The sequence below is a fragment of the Ceratotherium simum genome, chromosome 22 (assembly GCF_057802395.1).
Source record: "Ceratotherium simum simum isolate JZ-2026a chromosome 22, ASM5780239v1, whole genome shotgun sequence".
Classification (NCBI taxonomy): Eukaryota; Metazoa; Chordata; class Mammalia; order Perissodactyla; family Rhinocerotidae; genus Ceratotherium; species Ceratotherium simum.
This window is the reverse complement of record NC_141921.1, coordinates 18,292,994-18,312,843: the sequence shown is the minus strand read 5'-3', so window position 1 is coordinate 18,312,843 and position 19,850 is coordinate 18,292,994. Positions and strand designations below refer to the sequence as shown.

Here is a 19,850-nt window from a genome sequence, read left to right as displayed (position 1 = left end):
CATCCAAACATAGCAGATTACACATTCTTCTCAAGCACGCATGGAACATTCTCAAGAATACACCATGTTGGGAAACAAGGAATACTTTTCTTGTTTATAAATTTAAGAAGATTGAAATCACAACAAGCATCTTTTCAGACCATAATGCCATGAAGTTAAAAATCAATTACAAGGAAAAAAACCAGGAAAGTGACAAAGCTGTGGAGACTCAACAACATGCTACTAAACCACCAATGGATCATTGACGAAATTAAAGGAGAAATCAAAGCATATCTGGAGACAAATGAGAATGAAAATACACCGTACCAACTCATGAGATGCAGCAAAAGCGGTCCTGAGAGGGAAACTCATAGCAATACAGGCCCACCTTAACAAACAAGAAAAAGCCCACATAAGCAACCTCAAACTATGCCTAACAGAATTAGAAAAAGAGGAACAAACAAAGCCTAAAGTCAGCAGAAGGAGGAAAATAATAAAAATCAGAAAACCCTAAAGAATCCATTGGAAAACTATTAGAAATAATCAACTACGGCAAAGTCGCAGGGTACAAAATCAACTTACAAAAATCAGTTGCATTTCTATACTCTAATAACAAACTAACAGAGAGAGAAGTCAAGAAGACAATCCCATTTACCATCACAACAAAAAGAATAAAATATCTAGGAATAAATTTAACCAAGGAGGTGAAAGACCTATACAATGAAAACTATAAGACATTATTGAAAGAAATCGATGATGACATAAAGAAATGGAAACATATCCCATAACATGGATTGGAAGAATAAACATAGCTAAAGTGTCCATACCACCTAAAGCAATCTACAGATTCACTGCAAATCCCAATCAGAATCCCAATGATATTCTTCATGGAAATAGAACAAAGAATCCTAAAATAAATATGGGGCAACAAAAGACCCCAAATAGCTAAAGCAATCTTGAGAGAAAAGAACAAAGCTGGAGGCATTACAATCCCTGACTTCAAAATATACTACAAAGCTGTAGTAATCAAAACAGCATGGTACTGGTACAAAAACAGACACACAGATCAGTGGAACAGAACTGAAAGCCCAGAAAGAAAACCACACCTCTACAGACAGCTAATCTTTGACAAAGAAGCTAAGAACATACAACGGAGAAAGGAAAGTCTCTTCAATAAATGGTGTTGGGAAAACTGGACAGCCACATGCAAAAGAATGAAAGTAAACCATTATCTTTTGCCATACACAAAAATTAACCTAAAATGCATCAAACACTTGAAGGTAAGACGTGAAACCATAAAACTCCTAGTAGAAAATATAGGCAGTACACTCTTTGACATCAGTCTTAGAAGGATCTTTTTGAATATCATGTCTACTCGGGCAAGGGAAACAAAAATAAAAATAAACAAGTGGGACTTCATCAGACTAAAGAGCTTCTGCAAGGCAAAGGAAACCATGAACAAAATGAAAAGACAACCCACCAACAGGGAGAAAATATTTGCAAATCATATATCCGACAAGCGGTTAATTTCCAAAAAATATAAAGAACTCACACAACTCAACAACAAAAAAACCAAACAACCCAATCAAAAAATGGGCAGAAGATATGAACGGAAATTTTTCCAAAGAAGATATACAGATGGCCAACAGACACATGAAATGATGTTCAACATCGCTAATTATTAGGGAAATGCAAATGAAAACTACAATGAGATATCACCTTATACCCTTTGGAATGGCTATAATTAACAAGACAAAAAATAAATGTTGGAGATGATGTGGATAAAAGGGAACTCTCATGCACTGCTGGTGAGAATGCAAACTGGTGCAGCCACTATGGAAAACAGTATGGAGATTTCTCAAAAAATTAAAAATAAAAATACTCTATGACCCAGCTATCCCACTATTGGGTATTTATCCAAAGAACTTGAAATCAACAATTCAAAGAGACTTATGCACCCCTATATTCATGGCAACATTGTTCACAATAGCCAAGACATGGAAGCAACCCAAGTGCCCACCAACCGATGAATGGATAAAGAAGATGTGGTGTGTATATATATATATATATATATATATATAACGGAATACTACTCAGCTTAAAAAAAACACAAAAATTGTCCCATTCGCAACAACAGGGATGGACCTTGAGGGTATTATGTTAAGCAAAGTAAGCCAGACAGAGAAAGACAACACCATATGATTTTGCTCATATGTGGAAGATAAACTAACACATGAACAAAGAGAACTGATTAGTGGTTACCAGAGGGGAAGGAGGTTGGGCGGTGGGCATAAGGGGTAAAGGGGCACATTTATGTGGTGACTGACAAATAATAATGCACAACTGAAATTTCACAATGTTATAAACTACTTTGACCTCAATTAAAAAAAAAGCTGTAAAAGGGGGAACCCTCCCCCCCAAAACACTGAGATACCACTACACACCTATTAGAATGGCCAAAATCCAGAAGACTGACACCGCCAAGTGCTGACAAGAATGTAGAGCAATAGGAATTCTCATTCACTGCTTGTGGGAATGCAAAAATGGTCCAACCATTTTGCAAGACAGTTTGGTGATTTCTTACAAAACTAAACATCTTCTTACCATACAATCCAGCAATCACATTCCTTAGTATTACCCAAAGGAATTGAAAATTTATGTCCACACAAAAGCCTGCACATGGATGTTTACTGTAGCTTTATTCATAACTGCCAAAACTTGGAAGCAACCAAATGTTCTTCAGTAGATGAATGGATAAATAAACCGTAGTATAGCCAGTATTTTATTCAGTCCTAAAAAGAATGAACTATCAAGCCATGAAAAGAGACAGAAGAAATTTAAATGCATATAAGGTGAATCTGAAAAGGCTACATACTGTCTGATTTCACCTATATGACATTCTGGAAAAAAAATTATAGAGGCAGTAAAAAGATCAGTGGTTGCCAGGGGTTGGAAGGTGGGAGGGATGAACAGGCAGAGCACAGAGGATTTTTAGGGCAGTGAAACTATTCTGTTTGATACTACAATGGTGAATACATGTCATTATACATTTGTCAAAACCCATAGAATGTACAATACCAAGAGAGAACCCTAATGTAAACTATGGACTTTAGGTGATAATGCTATTTCAAAGTCAGTTCATCAACTGAAACAAATGTACTACTCTGGTGGGGATGTTGATAGTGGAGAAGGCTATGTATGTGTGGGGGTAGGAGGTATTTGGGAAATCTCTGTACCTCTGGCTGAATTTTGCTTTGAACCTAAAAAAATAGTCTACTAAAAAATTCAGAAGATAAAAAAGAGCTCTTCATAGCAGATGCAAATATCCAAGAGTGAGGAAGTAGAGTATAAGCATCTCCTAAACGTATGTGACCAAAGTTCCTGAATGTATGTAAAATCCTTTTACACAGAGAATTTTGCAGGACTGGTTTTCCACCAAACACCCTTTGGAAAATGCCACTAGAGTAATAAATAATGATACTTTTAAGAGTAAGATGTCAGAAACAAAAAACTCGATACAAAGTTTGGAAGATATAGTTGAGGAAAAGTTGAGCAAAAAGACAAAGAGAATAGGGATAAGAATAAAGAGGGTTGAGAATATTAGAGGATGAGTTCAAGAGGTTCAACATCTGAATAACTTGCATTCCAGAAAGAGTGAAGAGAGATAAAGAAATGGGGAGAAATCACTGATGAAAGAATTAAAGAAAATTTCAAGAAACTAAAGAATGGAATAGGCACACTAAGTTAAGCGTCTAACATGTGAGGTAAAATATTCACATCCTACGTGAAATTTCAGAATATTGGGGATGAATAGAAGCTTCAAAGAGAATAAACAGGTTTCATACAAAACTAAAGATGTAAATCTAAGAAAGATTTACATGGGAAAACAAAGACATGGTTAGGAGCAAACTGGGGATAACACAACAGAGAGGTGAAGAGCATGCCAAGGAACTCAGAAGGCTCCAGGAGAGATTTCTCAGAGTTTGAAATGGATAGAATATATAATGTGCTTGAACATAAACAGAGATGTATACAGTAGTAAGAGTAAGTTTAAGGTGGAATTAATAATAAGTACATAGCAAAATAAACCCATAATGAAGTAATAAACAAGACTGACTCTGAAAACAAAATGTGCAACAAAGGAAAAGGAATCATAGTACACTACATGGCTCAATTGACTACAGCATTTAACAAGTTACAACAACACAATACAGAATTTCAATCTAATAAAAATTATAATATCATGGTATTAAGATAGGGAAGTACGTGAGGTGGGTAAGCAGCAAGGAGACTAAAAAGAGTTAAATCCTCCTCTTCTAAAGTGGGTTGTCAGTTGAAAAATGCCTAAAGCTAGAAAAAATAGCAATATAAACATGCCATTTACATTTACGGAGGTAAACAAAAGAATCAGCTGAGTTAAAAGTGATTGTCTTGGGTGAGAAGTAAATGACAGGAATAGGAGAGTCTGTTTTTGTAATAATTCTTGTAGACCTATTGTTCTTTTAAACTATGAGCATGTATATAACTGATAAATATAACAAATAACTCTCAAAAAGTGTTGTGCAGTTAAAAAAATTAAAGGTAATGAAGGATACAGTGGGGCACACAGCTTTCAATCTATGATAGCTTTTACTGTTAACATTTGAAGGGACTATAAAGGTAATCTGGACTAATCCTGTTCATTGTATAGGTGTGGAAACATGCTCAGAGGGAAGTAATGTCAAGGTCACAGAGAATGATCCAAGGCCCAATCAGAGGATGGTGACACAGTAATAGTCAAGACTGCTATAGCCTGGCCAAGAGCAAGAAACAGGGATACAAAGCAAGTTCCCACTTTTCCTAGGCTATGAGACCAGGCAAAGGGAGGGATGCCAGCTCACTAGCTGCCAGAAGAGACGGTCTGCATCATTTAAATGGAACAAGGAGGTATAGTCATGAAGCTCCCACTGCTGTGGGTCTTCTAGGTATTAATGGAAAAGGCACCCAGGCCCCTAAGTGGTATCTAGAATGATATGGTATACAGGCATCTATGGGGCATGTCATAAGGCTGGAAAATATAATCAATATTTTCACCAAGGTGTTCATCTGCCCTTACCTCCTCATCCCTGGAGCTTAGGGGCAAAGGCCACTGTTCACTAATCTAATGACACTCTTGGACTAAGCAAACCAGTAATTGGCTAGGGCTAGATGCAGATGATATACTTGGAGAAATCATGTGATAGGACTCTGACCAGAGCCAGACATCAATGCCACAGGCAGGTTCTATCATCTTCCAAAGGTTACTTAGGCCTTCCCTTCAAGCTCTAATATTCTAGGATTTGGGCAGAGACACATTCAACTCCTTCTGAGAAAAAGACTATCCCAACTTCCATGGGGATCATTCCAATTGCTCAGGCTTCCCTAAAGAAGATGGAATATCTGCAGAGTAACAAGAGCAAGGTTTCACATACGTATCTTTTTTTTTTTTTTTTTTTGTGAGAAAGATTAGCCCTGAGCTAACATCCGATGCCAATCCTCCTCTTTTTGCTGAGGAAGATTGGCCCTGGGCTAACATACGTGCCCATCTTCCTCTATTTTATATGGGATGCCGCCACAGTATGGCTTGACAAGTGGTGCGTCAGTGCGCGCCCAGGATCCGAACCTGCGAACCCCGGGCTGCCGAAGCGGAGCGTGTGCACTTAACCGCCATGCTACCGGGCCAGCCCCTCACATATGTATCTTAATTTACACATAAAAAATGAATATTGTTCTTTATAGTTACCCTATTGGGAGGCTGTATATCTACCCTAAAGGGCTAGCTCTCTTAGAGTTACCTTCATAGATAGTTTATGAAATGGGAATAGATATGCGTAACCCAGGTTAATTACCCACCCAAACTTCAGCCACCAGATTTTGTTTTTGAATCATTCATTGACTGGCTCCAAAATTAAGTTCACTCTCATAGTACCTAAGTTTGCCACCATCGGTGATGTTAAAAAAAAAAGTCACAGCAGTTTCAGACATATTTGAGTGGTGGCAGGATTATTGTAATGCTGAAAGAGTTCTGGAAGGCACCACTAATAATGGACCATCCCAAACTGGAAAGGATGAGTATTATTACAAGCTGGGCCAGGGAGCTCCTGGTGCTGGCCCCACTTCCACCCCACTCCCATGCCCCAGGCTTCCCAACTCTGAGTTCACAGAACATCTACCCAAGTTTCATTGATTGTTTTGACAGGACAAAGGTTTCTCTGTAACTATTTCAAATGCCAAAGATAAAAAATTTTTTAAAAAGATTCTATTTAGTTTTACAAATAGACAAGGGGCTAATGGTGCATGACAAGAGAAAGTACAGACACTGGGGCTTGGGGTTTGTTGCAGCTAGTACTATGATCTGCTCTTACCTGTGGGGGCCTGCATGGCTGAGCTGGGGATGGTGGCAGCATCTTGGGGTACAGTGCTGGTATCCGGTTCAGGGGTGATGGTTGTTGGTGAGGTGGGTGGTGGGTTCAGCAAAGTCCGAGGTTTCCTCTGTTAAAATGGATGGGGAGAAGTTTGCTACCCATGACAGGTAACTTGTCTTCTCAATGCTCTATTCCTAGTACTTAATTCACCCATGAAACTGAAATACATTTGTGGATGGCATTGTGTCTTGCCCAAAGCTGTACATACAGTAGATGCATAGTAAATATTTTCTGAATCTATGTACAAGATTCTGGGCTTCTGTAGAGCCAGAGCTTAATTCACTATCTTTTATACTATATTGAATGTCATCATTTGAAGTTCCAGGTTCTTTATTAGCTGGGCAGAAAAAGGAAAAAAAGGAAAAAAAAAATGTGGCTTAAGTCTACTTTGACATATTGTACTTTATTTCTCTCTCTTGGAAAGTGGAAATGTCCCTTCCTCTAACTCTATAGTACTTTCCTCTGCCTACCTCTTCAGCTTATTACCTGCAGTTTCTTATCTTAAACCATATACTCTAGTAATCTCTAACTATATTACTTCTCTAAAAATCCTGTGGTTTTACCTGGTCCATGCCTTCACAATAATAAACCGTCCCTTCTGCCTGGAATGCCCTTTCCTTTTTGACTTTACAAATATCTGTTTATCCAGGGAGCTCTTCTAGATTTCCTCTAGTTACTGTCTCTTTTGTGCCATCTCTGTACTTTGCATTGTTGCATTTGTCACAGTGTATTGTCATTATATATTTACATACTGGTGTCCCCTATTAGCCTGGTGCACCTTGAGGGTCTGATTCTGAGTACCATTCCTAGCATGGTACTTGGCATATAATAAGTGTCAATAAATGTTTTTCAATGAAGCATACAGTATAGAATATCACTAATGGGGGAAGTAATAAAAATAATTTGAGAGAAATCTAATATCTTCTCTATGCTATTCAGGGCAGTCTCTAGGGGAGAAAGATCTTAGAAGGTTCTTTCCAAGAAATAGTTTTCTAAAAGCTTTTCTGAATGCAAAGAAAACATAACCATCACTGAGATCCAGAAATCCCTTTTTACTAAATGTCCCATGTAGGGTCCACTGCTGGGAGCTGTATAAACCTGTCTGCCTTCTAGGAATATATTATCTAAAGCGATAGCAACAATGACAGCAGGCATATATAAAATGGCCTTGTCTGTGAAAGTAATCATGCAAATACTTATGAAACATTCAAAACACACATGGGACATGGACATCTCCTCATATTTTTTGATATTGCTAAAAATAAAAATCCAAATAAGCAATGAGTCAGGGAAGAAAGGAAACACCAGTTCAAATTTACTGAGTTGGTGGTAGGATTTCATGAGGTCCCTGAAGGAACAAGCCTGGTGAGTTAGATGCCTAGATATTGTAGAAGAAAACAGAAGGATGGAAGGCATTATTACTATTTGAGATAGGTGCATTTTCATGTATTATATCTATTCATATATAACCTCATCTCCATTTTATTGGTGAGAAAACTGGGGCTCAGAGCCTTACTCAAAGAAGCTTTTCCAAAGTCACACAGGTGGTCACAAATGGAGATGAGATATAAACCTAAGTTCGTGTGGCTTCAAAGCCTATTCTTGAGTCACAAGACCACTCTGCTTCATAAAGGAACATAAGGGTCATGGGTTAAGAGGAAGGCATATACACTTATAGGAGTTGGCAAAAGGACAGGAAAGGAGTTAGGGAGTCAAATGCCAGGCCATAAAATACAGGATAAGATGAGAATTATTGTTTTTAAGAGGGTTGGAAAGAAAGAGGACTTTGGCTACTATGTTTAGGACTGCCTGAGGAAGCAGAGCAGAGGCTACCATAGAATCATAGTTTTTAGGTTTTTTTTTTTTTTTTTTTTAAAGATTTTATTTATTTACTTTTCCCCCAAAGCCCCAGTACATAGTTGTCTGTCATAGCTGCACATCCTTCTAGTTGCTGTATGTGGGACGCGGCCTCAGCATGGCTGGAGGAGTGGTGCCTCGGTGCGCACCCGGGATCCGAACCCGGGCCGCCGGCAGCGGAGCGCACGCACTTCACCGCTAAGCCACGGGGCCGGCCCGGTTTTTAGGTTTTGAAGGCCATTTAATCCAACCATCCGTCCAATACTTCTACTTCCCTCTCCCTGAAAACACCCCTCCCATATGGTCATTCAGTCCCTGATGAAATACCTCTAGTGATGGGAGATTACTACTTCCATTTTGGGATAGATTTAACTGTTCATTTTATGTCAAGACGAAGTTTGTCTGCTTGAGTGTCTGTTTTTTGGTTCTGGTTCTGTCTTTGGAACCTCACAGACAAGTTTTCTCCCTCTTTAATCTGACTGTCCTCAAGCTGTCTTCACATCATCAAAAGCATGGCTTCTCTGGTCTTGGAATCTTTAGTGCCTTCAGCTTCTCCTCCACAACATGAGAATGAGAAGAGAGTAATGGAGACAAAAATGAATCAGGCCCTGGGTTAGGGGTTAGTGGTAACAGATTATGTGTTACACAGAAAGATCAGGATGTGACATTGAGAATTCAAAGCCAATAAATAAGAGACAATCTCAATTAGAACATGATCACTAAAATCATCCATCCATCCATTCTGCATATACTAAAGATCTCCCAAGAGACTGAGATATAAGACACTGCAGGAGAAAAAGAGAAGAAAAAGATTAGGTTCTTGAGCTTGAGGAGCTTATATTCTAGAAGGACTGAAGTCAGCTGGAGCTAATAAACAAAAGAAAACCAACCAACCAATCAACAAAACCTAGGAAAGAACTTATAAGATTGGAATGCCCAGGGAGAACTGGGTATCATTTCCACAGCAGAACTCTGGTAGTCCAGTTCAGGAGGGAGCTGCAGGGAAATCTGACAGGAAGTGAGTGGAGAAGCTGATGCCAAACGAAGCCCTAGAGAAGCAGCTGAGGAACTTTCATATCGACGGTTTCCCTAGGGAAGATCTGCATGAAGAACTGGTCACGACTAAAAGGCAATACTTTCAGTAACAGTGCTCAGTGAAGCTCGACTCAGCAGTCTTTTCCTACGCTGGAGTAAGTGTTATCTCCCTTAGGAAATGTGAGGGAGTGACTATGTGGTAGGGCAGCAGTGATGTTGGGAACTAGAAGATCTGGGGACCCATCTTTGTAGCTGGTGCCATTTATTAGCTATGTGACCTTAGGGAAGCCATTTCATATCTCTAAGTCTCAATTCACTTAACTATTAAATAACATTAACATTACTCATCTCCTAGGGTTTTGTAAAGATCATGTGATATGTATGTAATGGTGTCTGACACAGAGCCTGATACTTAGTAGGTATTTAATAATTTTCTTTTTTTTTTTAAGAAAGGGAAGGGATAGAAAAATAAATACATTTACAGAGTCAATTTGGTCTTTCTGTTCATATGCCTGGGCATCTACTCTGAGTAGCTTAATAATTAGCAGCAGGGCCTTCCATCTATGGAAGATATTAGACCAGAATTCCCTCAAATGTGAATAACTTTCAAAGTCAAAATTTGTTTCTTATTCACACCATCCTATCTCTAATATTACCAACTACCAGCTAAGTAGCTAAGTAGAGATAACAATCTAGGAGATTCCTCTGAAAAGCACATACAAGGTGGAGAATAGGGCCAGACATGCCCCTTTTCAAGATGGATGGATATGCATGGGTTACCCCTTTATAGCCCTTTATCCCTTTCTGGGAAACCCACATTTTTACCTACCTTACTGCCAGGTTTGGGACCCCTCTTCTTTGGGAATTTCAAAGGTTCAGCTGACTTGGATGGGGTAGAGATGGGATGGGGAATTAGGGGCTTGGGTGTCCGGCCCCGCTTCTTTCCTGGTTTACGCCCCCTCTGCCCTGGTTGATGCTCCAAGACAGTTTTGGTGCTGCTGTGGATGCTGGGCTTCTCAGTGTTCACATCAGATGCAGGATAGGGATTCTTTGGAATCACAACTGCAAGAAAAAGACTCATTCTATCACCCTCTCCTCTCACCTGCATTCCCCTCCCAGCCAGAGGGAAAAAAAGACTTGCTACTTCTGCTTGGGTAGTTTTATCTCAAGAAGTTAGTTTCCTGGCATCTGACCTAAATGTCAGAAAATCTCAGAGGAGAATTGAATTTAGATTGGCTAGAACTGGAAGTTTTAATTATCTCTGGCAAATGCAGAAAAAATATTAAATTTTTCTCCCCAAGGCATCTAGCTAAAGCATATAAACAGAACCATAGGCTCAGAGATGGAATGGCTCTTAGAAGCCTACATCTTCTTCTGCTAAGAATGAAGCTCTGAGGCTCAGAAGAAGAAATGATGCCTTGTCCAGGTTGCACAGTGAGTTGGGATAGGACTTATGTTTTCAAACTGGGTCCTGACAACCAAGTCAGGGATTTTCCATATCAAGCTACTTATGGTTTTAGTATGATTTCTGCAGTGAGGAGTAGCAAAACACATGGAAACATATACATCTGATAGTATCTCTCCTTACCTTAGAAATCTTAGCTCCACATTACCTTGAAGGTAAAGTCCAAATTCTTTATCCTGCTAGATACAAGGACTTTTGTGACTTTGCCCCTGCCTTGCTCTCCAGTTATATCTGATGTCATTTCCTGACACCCACCCCCATGTTCTAGCCTCACTGTTTTCTGCATACCAATTCATTCATATATGTTGAGATTTCTATTTTTCTTGGTTAGACGTACATGAATACTCAGTTTTCAACACTCAGCTCCAGGGCTACCTCCTTATCGAGGCCTTGTCTGACTACACCCCAGCCAAGGCAGTACCCCTGCCCCCACCAAAGCATTCTGTAGACATTCATGTTAGAGTACTTTCAATTTTACTCCACTCATTCATCTTCTTAAATTGAGAATTCTTCAAGGTAAGGGATTTGTAATTCAATCCACAAATAGTTATTGAGCACTTACTACAGGTTCTACACTGTTCTAAGCCCTGGGGATAGAAGAGTGAACAAAACAGACATAGTTTACACTCTCATGGAGCTTACCTCCTAGTGGGGAGACAAAAAATAGACAAATAAACATACAATATAATGTTAAGTACTATGACTAAAACTAAAGCAAAGTAAGAAGATAGGGGGCAAGGAAAGTCTTCTTTAAGGAGGTGACATTTGCACAGAGCTCCCAAATGAAATAAAGGCAAAGCCTTATGAAGATCTGAGGAAAGAACCTTCCAAGTAGAGGGTATACAACAAGTACAAAGATTCTGAGATGGGCACATGTTAGCGTGTTTGAGAAACAGAAAAGAGGTCAGTAAGGCTGGAACTGAGTGAGCAAAGGGGAGACTGGAGGGAGATTAGGTTAGAAAGGGAGTAGCAATAAGATCATGTAGGACTTTGTAAACTGTGAAAATGAATCTGAACTTACTCTAAGTATAAAGGGAGGCCACTGAAGGGTTTTGAGCAGAGGAGTGACAGGATATACTTAAAAGGAACACTCTGGCTGCTCTGGGAAGAGAAGGGGCAAGAGCAGAACTAGGGAGACTAGTTAATAAACTAATTACAGTGGGCAGGTAGAAGATAAGGTTTCTTATGTTTTCAGGTAGGATGTAATAGATTATGGCAGTGCAATGTTGCTGATGCAACAACTAGAAAAAGTCAGATAAATTATTTTAAAAAATACTGCAGTGTTGTAGAAATCAAGAGGATTAGATGAACAGGAATTTCCAGATCTGGGTGGGGATGGCTTCTGAGGTAGCTGACACTGTTTTCTTTTCTGAGGGTATTTGCCAACTTTGGGCATTAACTAGGATCAGGCTTGGCCTGTGCAGAGGAGCTCTACTGGAGAAAAGAGAAATCAGAGAGACTGTTGTAATAGATTGGAACTTGAGGAGCTCCATTCGTGTGGCCAGTTTTCCCTATTCGACATCTTCTGAGTTCTGAGCCTGTGCACTGGAGTCATAAAGCTAGGCTGAGAGCTTCCAAAAGGCAGAATGAAATCTTGCATAATGTCGCGATTTTAGAAGACAAGATTGCACTAGAAGGAGGAGGTCTACCTCAAACACATAGCTGATCTCCTCTTCAAGATAAATGCCATATGTTGAATTGTAAGGAGTGAGAGGTCAAAGAACTAAGCCCTAAACCTCTCAAGGGTAGGACAATCTCTTGCAGTATTTCAGGACTGAGTAGATGGAGACCTATTAGGTTCTCAATCAAAAAGCCCAAGAGGACAATCAAAATGTCCAAGGAACAGGGATAAACCATAGGTACAATCCAGACCTAGACTAGCTCAATCCATGAAGGGATCAGGCCCTTATTCTACTAGCCTAACAGAGGAAAGGAAGAATTCTTTCTGATGGAAGATATCAGCTGAAGACTCTAATAGTTCTTTTATATAATATATCCAGTATATCATAAAAAATATTAGATATAAAAAAAGGCAGAACAATGTGATTGGCAATCAAGAGAAAATACAGACAATAATAGAAGGAGATTCATATATGCTCCAGATAACGAAAAAAAAACTTTAAAATAACCATAATTAATATGTTAAAGAAAGTAGAGGAAAAGATTAATAAAATGTAAGAAAAGATAAATAATACCCACAGAAAACTGGAATCTATATAAAAAATTATATGGATGTCCTAGAATAAAAAATATAATATTAGAAATGAAGAACTCATTGGATGGATTTAAGGGCAGACAAGATTCAGCAGAAGAAAGCATTAATGAACTTGAAGAAAAATCAACGGAAAACATCCAAAGTGAAGCAAAAATATGGAGAAAACAGATTAGAGCATTAGATACATGTGGACATAGTCAATAGATCCAAAATATGAGTAACTATAATCCCAGAGAGAGAAGACAGAGAGAATGAGGCAAAAGTAATATTTGAAAACTAATGAAAGAGCTTAGAAATCCACAAGCAGCAAAAATAAAAAAAAAATCTGCAAAACTATACCAAGAAACATCACTGTTAAACTGCTAAAAATAAAAGGCAGATAAAATACAAATGAAATGAAAGACAGAGATAAAGTTGGTTTGTTTTCGTGAGGAAGATTAGCCCTGAGCTAACATCTATTGCCAATCCTCCTCTTTTCGCTGAGGAAGATTGGCCCTGGGCTAACATCCGTGCCCATCTTCCTCTACTTTATATGGGATGCCGCCACAGCATGGCTTGACAAGTGGTGCGTCAGTCCCTGCCCGGGATCTGAACCTGTGAACCCTGGGCCGCCACAGCGGAGTGTGCGAACTTCACCACTACACCACTGGGCAAGCCCCCAGAGATAAATTTTTAAAAGCAGTCAGAAGAAAAAAGAAGCATTACTTTTACAGAAGCAACAACAAGACTTATGGCTGACTTTTTAATAGAAACCATGGAAGCCAGAAGCCATAGGATGATATCTTTAAAGGGCTAAAATATATAAACTGCCAACCTAGAGTTCTATACTCAGTGAAAATATCCTTCAAAAATGAAGGTGAATAATATTTTCAGACAAATCACAGCTGAGAGAATTTGTCACCAACAGACCTAAACTACAGGAAATAAAAAGGAAGTTCTTCAGGCTGAAGGAAAGTAATCCCAAACGGAATGATAGAACTGCAGAAAGGAATGAAGAGCATAAGAAAGGGTAAATATGTGGGTAGATACAAAATAATATTGACAATTTAGAACAAGAATTAAAAAATGGCTTGTAGGGTTTATAACATATGTGTTAGTAAATCATATGAAGCAATTGCACAAAGGATGGAAGGGGGGATAAACAGAGCCAAATTTTGTTAAGAATTTTATATTATTTGGTGGATTGGTTAGAGCACTTATTTAAGGTAGGCTTTAATAAACCCAGGATGCACATTTGCATAGGGTAACTAACTGAAGAATTATATGAGAATGTATCACTAAAAGCTAAGAAGAGAGAAATGAAATAATAAAACATACATGATTAGTCCAAAAGAAGGCAAGAAAGGAAGAATAAAGAAATGCAGAAGAACTCAAAGAGAAAACAAAAAGCAAAATACAAAATGGTGGACAAACTCAAATAAATAACTACAATAAATACAAGTGAATTAAGTAAAACAATTAACAGGAAAAAATTAAAATACTGGACCCAATTATATCTGTTTATAAGAGGGCCCTGCAATACACTATTTGACATTGATCTTAGCAGCATCTTTTCAAATACCATGTCTGACCAGGCAAGGGAAACAAAAGAAAAAGTTAACAAATGGGACTACATCAGACTAAAAAGCTTCTGCAAAGCAAAGGAAACCAAGAACAAAATGAAAAGACAACCCACCAACTGTGAGAAAATATTTGCAAATCACTTATCAAAAAGGGGTTGATCTCCAAAATATATAAAGAACTCATACAACTCAACAACACGAAAACAAACAACCCAATCAAAATATGGGCAGAGGATATGAACAGGCATTTTTCCAAAGAAGATATACAGATGGCCAACAGACACATGAAATGATGTTCAGCATCACTAATTATTAGGGAAATGCAAATCAAAACAACAGTGAGATATCACGTGACACTGGTCAGAATGACCATGATTACCAAGATAAAAAATAACAAATGTTGGAGAGGATGTGGAAAAAAGGGAACCTTCATGCGTTACTGGTGGGAATGCAAACTGGTGCAGCCACTATGGAAAACAGTATGGAGATTCCTCAAAAAATTAAAAATAGAAATACCATATGATCCAGTGATCCCACTACTGGGCATTTATCCAAAAAACTTGAAATCAATGATCCAAAGAGATTTATGCACCCCTATGTTCACTGCAGCATTATTCACAATAGCCAAGACATGGAAGCAACCCAAGTGCCTGTCAACTGATGACTGGATAAAGAAGATGTGGTATATATATACAATGGAATACTACTCAGCCATAAAAAAAGACAAAATTGTCCCATTTGCAACAACATGGATGGACCTTGAGGGTATGATGTTAAGCGAAATAAGCCAGACAGAGAAAGACAAATACTACATGATTTCCCTCATATGTAGAATATAACAAATACATGGATAAAGAGAACAGATTAGTGGTTACCAGGGGGGAAGGGGGTTGGGGGTGGGTTAAAGGGGTAAAGGGACACATATGTATGGTGATGGACAATAATTAGACCACTTGGGGTGACTGACCACAATGAAGTCTACTCAGAAATTGATAAACAATAATGTACACCTGAAATTACACAATGTTACAAACCATTATGATCTCAATGAAGTTACTGGGGGGGGGAGGGAAGAGTGCCCTGAAACATAAGAACACTTGAAATATAATGACAAAGGAAGATGAAAACAGATGGAAAAAACATACCTTTTACACATTAATCAAAAGAAAGTACTTGTGGCTACATTAATATCAGACAAGGCAGTCTTTAATGCAAAAAGGATGACTAGACTAAAAAGGGACATTTAATCAAGATAAAATAGTCAATTCAAAAGAAAGCTAAAAGAACCTTAAATTTTTATGTACCTAATAACACAAAATATATAAAACAAAAGTTTAAAGAACTAAAAGGAGAAATAGACACACAATCATGAATTGGTGATTTTAACATATCTCTCTCAAGAGGTAACTGATCGGTCAAGAAATGGAAAAAAATCAATAAGAATAGGAAAGATTTGAATAACAAAATTAACCAACTAATAACATAACCAATTAACCAATCCATCTAATTGACACATATAGGACACTATACCCAATATATGTAGAATATACATTCTTTTCAAATGCTTATGGAATATGTTGGGTGAAAAAGCAATCCTCAATAAAGTTCTCAAGAATTAAAATAATACAGAATATGTTCTCTAACCACAGTGGAATTTAAATAGAAATCAACAACAAAAAATTCATTAGAAAACCCCAAATGTTAAGAAATTAAGTGACATATACTTGTAAATAACTCATATATCAAACAAATTAAAATTGAAATAAGAAAAATTTTTGGAACTTAAAATTCCTGAAAATATGACATATCCAAAGGTGTGAGATTTAGCTAAAGCAGTGCTCAGAGGGAAATTTATAGCTCTAAATGTTTACATTAGAAGAGAATAAAGGTTAAATATCAATGATTTAAGCTTCTATTTCAAAAAGCTAGGAAAAGAACAGAAAACTAAACTCAAAGAAAGTAAAAGTAAGGAAATAATAGAGATGAGTCGATAACTCAATGGAAAAAAAGAAAGCAGACATATAGTAGAGAAAATTAATAAAGTCAAACTTTGGTTCTCTGAAAAGATAACCCTTTAACAAGCTTGATTAAGAAATATAAAAAGAAAATATAATCTACAAATGTCAAGAATAAAAGAGGGATTTCATTATAGATCCTTCAGACATTAAAAAGATGATAACAGGATATTATGAATAACTTGATGCAAATAAATTTAAAAATTTAGATGAAGGGCAACTTCCTTGAAAAAAACACAACTTCATTTACATGAATACAAGAAAAACAGAATATGAAGAGCCCTATACATAACAAAAAAATTGAAATTGCAACTAAAAAGAAAATTCCAGGCCCAGATGGCTTCACTGATGAATTCTAGCAAACGTTTAAAGAAGAAATAATAAGAAATTGTACAAAATCTCTTTAGATAAATACAGGAAGAGGAAATGCTCCCCAACTCATTTTATGAGGCCAACATAACCCTCATACCAAAACATGATAAAGATACTACAAGAAAACAAAACTATAGACTAGTATCCCTCATGAACATAGATGCAAAATTCTTAAGAAAATATTAGCAAATTGAATCCAGTAATATATAAAAAGGATAATACATCACGACTAAGTGGGGTTTATCCGAGGAATATAAAAGTTGTTTAACAATAGGAAAAAAATCAGCTTAACTCACTACATTAACAAAACAAAGAAGAAAACCCATATATCATCTCAATAGATGCAGAAAAAGCATTTGATAAAATTCAACACCCAATCATGATAAAAATTATCAGTAAACTAGGAATACAAGGGAATTTCCTTAAAGAAAAGAGCATCTATAAAAAAAATCTATAGCCAACAGCATACTTAATGATTGTGAAATATTGAACACTTTCTTACTGAATTATAGAATGAAACAAAAATATCCACTATCACTACTTCTACTCAACATTGTACTGGAGGCCAATGTAATAAGGAAAGAAAAAGAAATAAAAACTATAAACACAGATTGTAAAGAAGAAGTATTATTTGTAAACGACATGATTTTTAACATAAACTGCACCCTCTCCCATCTACAAAATCTATTAAAATACAAAAATAAATTTGGAAAGGTCACTAGATACAATTCAAAATACAAAAACCTATTGTATTTCTATATATACCAACAATTATAAATGAAATTAAAAAACCCCAAATCAAATATTCAGTGACAGATGTGCAAGATATCTACACTAAAAGCTATAAAACATTCTGAAAGAAATTAAAGAAGATTTAGATACACATGGCCATGAAGGGATATATCACATTCACGGATTAGAAGACTCAATATTATTAAGCTCTCAATTCTCATCAAATTGATCTAGAGTCAATGCAATTCCAATCAAAATCCCAGGAGTTTTTTTTTTAATGTGTGAGTGAGTGTGCAAATTGAGAAGTTAATTCTAAATTTTATTAGGAAATGTTAAGGGTCTAGAACAGCCAAGTCAATCTTGATGAATAACAGTAAAGCTGGAGGGAGCACTTCCATCATCAGATATCAAGACTCATTATAAAGTTACAGTAATTAAGATGTGTTGTTGGTATAATGACAGACAAATGAATCAATGGAGCAAAACAGAGTCCAGAAATAGACTCGCACATACACAGTCATCTGATTTATAATAAAAGTGTCCCTGTAATTCTGTGTGTAGGGGGAGGAGAAACATGGTCTCTTCAATAAAAGAGTCATGAGTCTAATAGATACCCATACGGAAAAAAAATGAGACTTGAACCCTACACTTCACACTAGATACAAAAGTTTATACGAAAGCTAAACCATTAAACTTTTAGAAGCACACACAGGGGAATATCTTAAAAACTTTGGGGGGGGGTAAGCAAAGATTTATTAAACAGGACACACAAAGCATTAATTATAAAAGATTGACATATATGACTTCATTAAAATAAAAGATTTCTGTTCATCAAAAGACAACATTAAGAAAGTGAAAAAGAGGGGCCAGCCCCATGGCATAGCAGTTAAGTGTGCACGCTCTGCTGCTGGCGGCCGGGGTTCAGATCCCGGGCGCGCACCAATGCACCCCTTGTCAGGCCATGCTCTGGCGGCATCCCATATAAAGTGGAGGAAGATGGGGCACAGATGTTAGCCCAGGGCCACCCTTCCTCAGCAAAAAGAGGAGGATTGGCATGGATGTTAGCTCAGGGCTGATCTTCCTCACAAAAAAAAGAACGTGAAAAAGAAATCCAATGAGTGGGAAAAGATATGCAAAACACATGTCAGAAAAGTAACATCCAGAATATACAAAAAACTCCTAAAAATCTGTAATACAAAGACTGACAATCCAATTTATTATTTGTTTTTTATTTTTATTTTTTTGGTGAGGAGGATTGGCCCTGAGCTAACATCTGTTGCCAATCCTCCTCTTTTTGCTGAGGAAGATTGGCTCTGAGCTAACATCTGTGTCCATCTTCCTCTATTTTATATGTGGGACGCCTGTCACAGCATGGCTTGACGAGCAGTGCCGGTCTGTGCCTGGGATTCGAACCTGTGAACCTTGGGCCGCTGAAGCGGAGCGCGCAAACTTAACCACCATACCAACGGGCTGGCCCTGACAATCCAATTTAAAAAATGGATAAGACTTGAAGAGCCATGTCACAAAAATGAATATACAAATAGCCAATAAGGACATGAAAAGTTGCTGAACATTATTAGCTATCAGAAAAAATGCAAATTAAAACTACAAGATATTATATCTCCACCAAAATTACTAAGAAGAACTGATAATAACCTAATATTGGTGAGGAATGTGAAGCAACTAGAACACTTAGGCATTGCTGGAAGGAATGTAAATCACTGAAAAACTGCTTAGCTTTACACTCTATCCTCCAACAATGCCCCACCTTGATATGCACCCAAGAGAAATGAGTGGTATGACCACCAAAAGACATGTACTAGAATGTTCACAGTAGCATTTTTCAGAAGACTCCCTGGGGGGTATTGCAGGCATTATCTAGTAAATCTGATTATGTACAGATTCTATGACTCAGCAATTCCAATATTAGGCATAAACTCCAGAGAAATTCTTGAATATGTACACTAAGATATGTGTAAAAGAATGCTCATAGCAGCGTTATTTGTAATAACTGAAAACTTAAAATCAGTCAAATGTCCATTCTTGGTAAACTGAATTTTAAAAATTTTATACAGTTAGTAGTTTTCAGAGTATGGTCTGGGAACCCCTGTGGGTCCTTGAATTCCTTTTGATGGTTTGTAAGGTAAATACTATTTTCATGATACTAAAACATTA

General features: G+C 37.4%; 1 protein-coding gene across 14 annotated transcripts in view; it reads right to left on the bottom strand.

Annotated features, from left to right (window-relative positions):
* Positions 1 to 19,850, bottom strand: part of SCMH1 (Scm polycomb group protein homolog 1) — a 217,333-nt gene that overhangs the window by 43,681 nt on the left and 153,802 nt on the right. For 13 of the 14 annotated variants that reach the window (XR_015555782.1, XM_087446160.1, XM_087446171.1 and 10 more), the window contains 2 exons: positions 10,144 to 10,376; positions 6,363 to 6,489 (listed from right to left, as the gene is read on the bottom strand). The exons of the other annotated variant lie outside the window; for it this stretch is intronic. Coding sequence is in view for 12 of the 13 variants with exons in the window: in XM_087446160.1 (XP_087302286.1) it covers positions 6,363 to 6,489; positions 10,144 to 10,376 (360 nt within the window). In the remaining variant the exon portion in view is untranslated. The remainder of the gene's footprint in view (positions 1 to 6,362; positions 6,490 to 10,143; positions 10,377 to 19,850) is intronic. 14 annotated transcript variants of the gene reach the window in all.